We start from the raw sequence: 7,592 nt of genomic DNA, 5'->3' as shown, positions 1-7,592 counted from the left end.
GGAGTTATGTGCTCCCTCTTACGAGTACCGGTCAAGAGGCGAGCAGCGGCATTCTGGACCAGCTGGAGACGCTTAATGGAGGACTGGCTGACTCCAAAGTAAAGGGCATTGCAGTAATCGAGCCGGGATGTGACAAAGGCATGAATTACTGTCTCAAAGTGTTCATGAGAGAGGAGAGGTTTTACTTTGGCCAGCTGTCTAAGGTGAAAGAAGCTGGATTTAACAACGGCACCAATTTGCCGGTCAAGTTTGAAATCACTGTCCAGTTTAAGGCCCAAGTTTGAGACTGTTGACTTAAGGAGACAGGAGGCCCAAGTCGACAGGATGGGATGTACAAGGGCCACTGGGACCAAACAATATCACCTCTGTCTTCTTTTCATTGAAAGTCAAGAAATTTTGTGCCATCCAGGTTTTGATTTCTTCCAGGCAGGATAGAAGTGGCCTTAATGAGAAGGCAGTTGAGAGTTGAGTTGAGTTATTTGATTACGGAGGTCGCGATAAAATGTATGCAAGTGAAGGAAATGATCAATAGAGAGTACTCAATTTATGAGGCATTCCGTTACTACGGCAGGAGTCAGACACCGGCATAGTCTATGATTAACCTTCACTGCAGAAGTAGTAAAGCCATAGTTCATGGAAATGTGTGAGTGAGTCAAACACTTCTAGGCCATAAATATATAACAACAAACGTGGCAACTAAGCTTGCCATGTGACAGTGTGCAGTGTTCTTAGGCAGCTCCGCACAGTACTTCATTTCTAAAAAGAAGGGAGGACTGGTGAGCTCAAAAACAAAATTTCAGAAGAACATAAAAGACAACTAAAGTGCATGATGGCAGACTTATTTCCTTAATGATGAAAAGAATAAGCTCCCATTATCAAGAAACGTTAAGAATATTCTGGTGGTAAAAAGTTATTGTCGATTCCTCTGGACAAAGATTGATCGTTGAAGTTACTGTATCACTGATGGTCCGTTTTTGTGTGTGTGTGTGTGTGTGTGTGTGTGTACTTGCCATGTATTGTTTAACAAACAAGCATTATATCAATCTGTACAGTGAAACCCCCACATGGTGTGACACACACAGAATTGCATAGTCGCATTTTTTCCTCCAGTATTTTACGTTATTTCTTTATGTATTTTTGTTTTTCAAGCACACACACACCCACATTTCCCCAGATATTCGTGGAGAACTCCGATTGAATGTTTAAGAGGGGTTTTTTTTTCCACCCAATGTATTTCAATGGGTGTTTTTATTTTTGAGGTAAAAAATGTAATCCCAAAGTCATATTTTTTATTTGTTTTTAGGTGTCACACACTGACACATGATCGGGGGTGCAGGGCTGTCTCTGCCATGTCACATGCACGGCGGACTACATCATCCGCAAGGGAAAAGCCTGCCAATTTCATACACAGACCCCAGCGAGTCTATTTCTGTTTCCGCAAACACGGCACACTTCGGTGTACCCCGCTTGGGACGCCCTGATTTTGATGCAAAAATGAAGGATGTTGCGAGGACTAGCCGGGAAAAGATTATTTCCATGCCCAATGGCGCAACTCCCTCCCCCCACCCCCCATTATGCCCAATTCAGTGTGTGCAAAGTCTCGGAAAAAACAAAACTCCAGTGCGCACATTGAAGCTGCACTTTGAGCTCAACTCGCACTCCGCTCGGAAATAAGGCCTCCTCTGTGCATGTGTTGGAGCAACATCAGATATAGTTTAGATAACCTGACAGTGGTTTCGTCCCTCTCTTTACTCAGACTGGTCCGTTTCTGGAGTATTGAAGAAAGAGCTCCCCAGGCCATCGCCTCTCTGCCCAATGGCCTTTGCTGTGCCTTCTCTCCTGAAGGAAGTGTCCTTGCTGCTGGGTAAGTTGTTGACGTTTAGGAGCAGTCGTGCCTGCTTTTGACATGTTACAATGTTGATGTCTTCATTTAATATCTTCTTTTTGGTTGCAACCGTCAAACGATTCCATGTTATTTGTAGAACCTGTGACGGCGGCGTGCACTTTTGGGAGTGTCCTCGTAGCACTGCCAGCCTGCAGCACATGTGCAGGATGGCTCTCAGACGAGTGATGACCACACAGCAGGTGGAGTCGCTGGCCATTCCCATGCCGCTCCGTGACTACCTGTCCTACAAAGTCATCTGATTCTCCTCGAGCATCCGTCGGTGTGCGCACAGCACGCCAGAAAGCTGACAATGAATCACACCGTCTCTGTATTTATTTTCAGAGAAGTCTGTAAGATTTGTGAACGTTGAGAGGATCACAATTCCATTTGAATAACGTCATCTCAAATTCCCAGCACATAGTCCCAGAATAGGATGTTATTTTGTATATATTTATTTTTGTAATGGCTTATTGTACAATGAATGGTGTGCTGGAACCAGTGCGCCATCAACGCCTGTGAGGTCAACTTCTTTCTTGTGCTTTTTTCTCCTGTGTCAATCATCAGCTTTTAAACTCAACTATCAAGTTTTCCGCTTCTTTTTCTGCCTCAGGCTCACTTGAACAGTCTTCATCTTTTCCTCTGCCTTGAAATGGCTTTTGCACTTAGTACAAGGGGCTTTGCCGTGATGCGTGGTTTAAATGTCTTTGCTGTTTGCACATAGGTGAGAACAAGTTGGAACATATGGTGAACTTAAACCTCTTTCACAATGGCATCTGAACTATTTTTTTCCCTCTGGCCTTTTCCTGCACTTTCCTCGCCTTGTAAAACGTATCAGACACCAAACGCTGCCAGCCACGACAGAAGTGTAAAGTTTTAACACCCACGACTGACTGTCTGCATCCCTTTGTGTTAAAAGTAGTTGATGATTTCAGGCAATAATTCAGAAAGCGGAATTCCATGCCGTGTCGTGAGTCATTGTGAAGAGACAGGCAGAACGGTCCCGGTTCTGCAATTATTCCTCTGATGTGCTACTTTGGCTGGAATGCTAGCAGCAAGGTTTTTTTGTTTGAAAATGTCCCCGGAAATATTCGAAATTCAGTATTTACTGTTTTCTTTAAAGTCTTAATCGCACTCAATGTCCAGTCCCCACCTTTTCTCTACAACTGCTTTGCCAACAACAAAATGTGGGTGTACTTTTACCCAGTTGCGGTTCTTTTTCTCAATGCATAGTTAATCGCCTCCCGCCTTTTGTCTAAATGACAATTTCACCAAACTGATATGCTCAACCAAGTGTAGCACATTCACCCTCAAGAGTGACTTTCTTCTGCTAAAACAAACCTGCATGTTTTTCTGCCCTCCCAGTGTTTAATGACCTCTAATGAAAACAAAACACCTCTTAGGCTTAGCTGCAAACTTGTGTAAAAGCTTCATACCCAAGAAAATGTGGTATGAGATGTACATACAGTATTGGTAAACCTATCGACTTAATCTTCATTTTGTTTTTGTTTGTTTGTTTTTTCCTCGAGAAACGTGAAAGTATAAACAACTAAATGTCTCTGTTCTACAGTTTAATTTTGGGACCGTAGCACTAAATGCAACGGTTGTATGCCAATATGAAACGAGCGCGAATTTTGGAAGTACATAATTGGATTCATGATTGCAGTCTCATGAGATGCAAGTTTGCTTTATTAGAAATATGCACAAGCCACAGTAATGCTTTAAGATGCTCAATTTGTCACTTTCAGTTTGTGCTGTTGTGTCTATGTGAGGACAGGACGTGAAAGAAGGGAAAGTGAGCACAATGTTCGAGTTTTTGTGTTAATGTGAGCAAGTCAGTGCAGAGCAGCTGTCAGATTCTTCTGAGCAATAAGTTCTCCGCAACTGAAGGTTGCGTTACCCAACATTGAAGTACTTCTGAACTAAGAACGAAAAGAGGTCTGAAGTTCCATGCAGTATGAATTGCTTAAGGTATCAACTGAATGTAAGCTCCTGCCATTTTAAGGAAGTGTTTTTGTAGTTTCAATAAAGGCTTTTTGACAATATTTCATCGGCCTCGTTTTTGTAGTGCAGCGACTGAAATGGTAAAAGTTTCTTTGAAAGTACTACTTAGTGTGATGTTTGCTCTGTAAGACTGCTTTACTGTCACACGAATGGCAAGCAGCGCAGGGTGGAACCTGCCTCAGCTGGGACGCAATATTACAACACACTTGTACCTCTGCATCACAGGATCACGAGACACCATTTGCGGAGGGGCGCCCACCACAGGTTGGTCAGGCCATCCTGCGATCGAGAAGATGAAGTTAAGACAGCCTATATACCAAGATTGTGAGTCTATATTTAACATTGCAGTACAACACTGCCAATGTGCTGTGAGGACTTAATTTCAAATAAAAATCTTAAATCATAAATGCATTGACAGCAATGCTTTGGATTTAAAATAGTGATGTAAAATAATCCCTCTGCTAACATGCAGCTGGTTCACTTCTTATGGATACCGAGTCAAGTGATGAGTCTGCTGTCGTGAGTGTTTGGCGAAGCAAGTCCGAAGTTCTAAAATTAGCGACTCCTTTTTGTGTTAATGTGAGCAAGTCAGTGCAGAGCAGCTGTCAGATTCTTCTGAGCAATAAGTTCTCCGCAACTGAAGGTTGCGTTACCCAACATTGAAGTACTTCTGAACTAAGAACGAAAAGAGGTCTGAAGTTCCATGCAGTATGAATTGCTTAAGGTATCAACTGAATGTAAGCTCCTGCCATTTTAAGGAAGTGTTTTTGTAGTTTCAATAAAGGCTTTTTGACAATATTTCATCGGCCTCGTTTTTGTAGTGCAGCGACTGAAATGGTAAAAGTTTCTTTGAAAGTACTACTTAGTGTGATGTTTGCTCTGTAAGACTGCTTTACTGTCACACGAATGGCAAGCGGCGCAGGGTGGAACCTGCCTCAGCTGGGACGCAATATTACAACACACTTGTACCTCTGCATCACAGGATCACGAGACACCATTTGCGGAGGGGCGCCCACCACAGGTTGGTCAGGCCATCCTGCGATCGAGAAGATGAAGTTAAGACAGCCTATATACCAAGATTGTGAGTCTATATTTAACATTGCAGTACAACACTGCCAATGTGCTGTGAGGACTTAATTTCAAATAAAAATCTTAAATCAAATGCATTGACAGCAATGCTTTGGATTTAAAATAGTGATGTAAAATAATCCCTCTGCTAACATGCAGCTGGTTCACTTATGGATACCGAGTCAAGTGACGAGTCTGCTGTCATGAGTGTTTGGCGAGCAAGTCCGAAGTTCTAAAATTAGCGACTCTAGTCAGTCAGTTCTCCCCTTTCAGTTAGCATTCGTATTTACAGTCATGTTACCCTTCAATATTAAACTAAGGATGAAAAGTTCGAATCTATTTTGAGAATACTGATGAGATACAATATGACTGTCCTGACTGACTTGTCTGGGATTCTTTGATGGATTGATGTGGGAAATAGGCAGACTTTACATGAGGTAGAAACATAATTAGCAAGTAGCATTGATACACCAGGTAAATGATGTACTAAGACACTAAATTGTCAACTTTTAGTTTTACATTTAGATTAGCAACCAGTCCAGGGTGTAGTCTCTACATAAAAAAAAAAAAAATCATATTTGCTCCACAAAAAATTCCAATGGTAACTTGTGTTCTGAAAGAGTACACATATTGTTATGAAAATTAATTTAGTGTTCTAAATTATTGTCCAGCAGTCAGCTTTTAGAGAGTCATAATAGTTGAGCCCGTTTTACTGATGCCAGAGTTGGACCACTGTGCCAATCGACTGTACATGGTATGTGGATGGACATTTCTGTTACCATCACATGCTTCTGTGTGAAAATGATTTCAACATGCAGAGGACATGAGTCATTGTTGTGTAAGTGGCCCTCAAGGCTAGGAGGGGTAGCGCAGTAAGAAGGGCTGGAGTTCCAACCATCGTGTTTCAATAAGGTTACCCCACCCCCATTGAATGCTTTTTACATTCCATCTTATGGCGGGAGAACTGTGTACATGCATGCACAATGCAGGGTCAATCCCAGTTTTTCGTAGAAGGATCAGAGAGCAGCTGAGATGAAATGTGTGGTCGAGGATAATTGTAATTACATTCGGATAAGAAGGGGAACAACCATAAACAACAGTAACTTTAAAACCGTGATCGATTTAAAAACTGCTACTGCAAGAAAACGCATTCACACAATTTCACATCAAACAATATAAGATAGCAGTATCTGGTGTTTGCTGTCTACATGCCAGTGCCATGTCAGAAGAGATACTAGTTCTGCCAATGGTGTAAAACTACTTTTCGAGTGTACACGTGAGGTCAAGCAGCTGGAGGCCTTTCTTGGAAACAACAAAAAAAAAAAAAAACTTAACGGAGCACATGTTGTGAGTTAACTCTTGGATGGTTATCAGAGAATCTTGAGTCTGTGTGTTCATGAAAAAAAGCAATTTGTATTGAAACCTGATGGAGCTCTGTCATGTAATATGATACAAAATCTACAGTTCTACATCTCATGATAGGAACAGTGTTGCCACAGAAGTATTGTAACATGCTGTACAGTAGATAATTTAGAAATACAGCGATTTTGCCCCCTGCTGGTCTAACGCCATATTCTTGACCCCCCTTGTTCTTGAAACCTAGTGACGCCCCTGCGTGGGCATATTCCTCACTTTTATATTTTTCTCTCACAAGTCCACCACTTCAGATTTTTAGAGCTGCTATTGCCCCCTTGAGGCAGCTTTAATCACTTACTACCTCCACAATGATTCTGTCATTGAACATTTTCATTTACATTCCATTTAGTAAATTGTCCATCTATTTTCTTGACCATTTGTCCTCATTAGAAAGGTGGGTGAAATGGAGCCCATCCTGTAGACTTGGGCCCCCTGTCTCCTTATCTTAAGTCAACATTCTCAAACTTGGGTCTTAAACTGGACAGTAATTTTAAACTTGCCAGCAAATTGATGCCGTTGTTAAATCCAGCTTCTTTCAGCTGGATTTCAGCTTAGGTAGCTGGCTGAAGTAAAACCTCTCCTTTCTCATGAGCACCTTGAGACAGTAATTCATGCCTTCGTCACATCCCTGCTCGATTGCTGTAATGCACTTTACTTTGAAGTCAGCCAATCCTCCATTCAGTGGCGGACCCTCAGGGCAAGCAAGGCCTTCTCTGCTGGCCTAAACATTCTCAGAAAAGTAAATTTACTTTTATGTTATTTTATAATTTATGTTATTTTATTTTCATAAATATGTAAACAAAATTATTCTCTGTATTCTTTACATCATATTATTTCCACTTAGGTGAGTGGCTTTCAATGAAAGCCACTCGAAAAATAACTTATTTATTATGGTAGAGTTTTTAACCAATCATATTTCATCTAGCTTGTGTTGCCAGGTTAATTAAACTTGCTCGGGGCCTTCAGATTAAACAGAGCAGGCCCCTGTGCGCTGTAAATGAACGGGCACCGTCAGGTTTCAATAGCCAATCAGATCACGAGTCTGACACTCGTGATCTGTATCCTGTATCCTGACTTGTTCTCGTATGCCTACTAGGGCTAGCTAGAGGGCCTTACGTAGAGACTGGCCATGCGCGTTCGGTGATTGGATTAGTGCCTTTTCTGTTTCTTGAGAATTGTATCCTGACTTGTTCAATAAAGATTAAAAAAAACAAAAAAAAAA

At 41.6% G+C, this 7,592-nt stretch overlaps 1 protein-coding gene and 1 long non-coding RNA gene across 3 annotated transcripts in view; one reads left to right on the top strand and one right to left on the bottom strand.

The window, feature by feature from the left end:
* Positions 1 to 3,927, top strand: part of wsb1 (WD repeat and SOCS box containing 1) — a 16,224-nt gene extending 12,297 nt beyond the window's left edge. For both annotated transcript variants that reach the window (XM_019861345.1, XM_019861343.1), the window contains 2 exons: positions 1,757 to 1,864; positions 1,983 to 3,927. In XM_019861345.1, the coding sequence (XP_019716904.1) occupies positions 1,757 to 1,864; positions 1,983 to 2,145 (271 nt within the window). In that variant the 3' untranslated portion in view covers positions 2,146 to 3,927. The remainder of the gene's footprint in view (positions 1 to 1,756; positions 1,865 to 1,982) is intronic.
* Positions 3,928 to 4,815: 888 nt separating this feature from the next.
* LOC109510689 (uncharacterized) overlaps positions 4,816 to 7,592 on the bottom strand; it is a 7,628-nt gene continuing 4,851 nt past the window's right edge. Inside the window, exon 3 of the long non-coding RNA XR_002167168.1 lies at positions 4,816 to 4,922. This is a non-coding gene — a long non-coding RNA (uncharacterized LOC109510689). The remainder of the gene's footprint in view (positions 4,923 to 7,592) is intronic.

Source organism: Hippocampus comes, unplaced genomic scaffold, assembly GCF_001891065.2.
Source record: "Hippocampus comes isolate QL1 unplaced genomic scaffold, H_comes_QL1_v1.1 scaffold122, whole genome shotgun sequence".
NCBI classification, from domain to species: Eukaryota; Metazoa; Chordata; class Actinopteri; order Syngnathiformes; family Syngnathidae; genus Hippocampus; species Hippocampus comes.
Note: the sequence above shows the minus strand (reverse complement) of the source record. Positions and strands in the feature narration are given on the sequence as shown.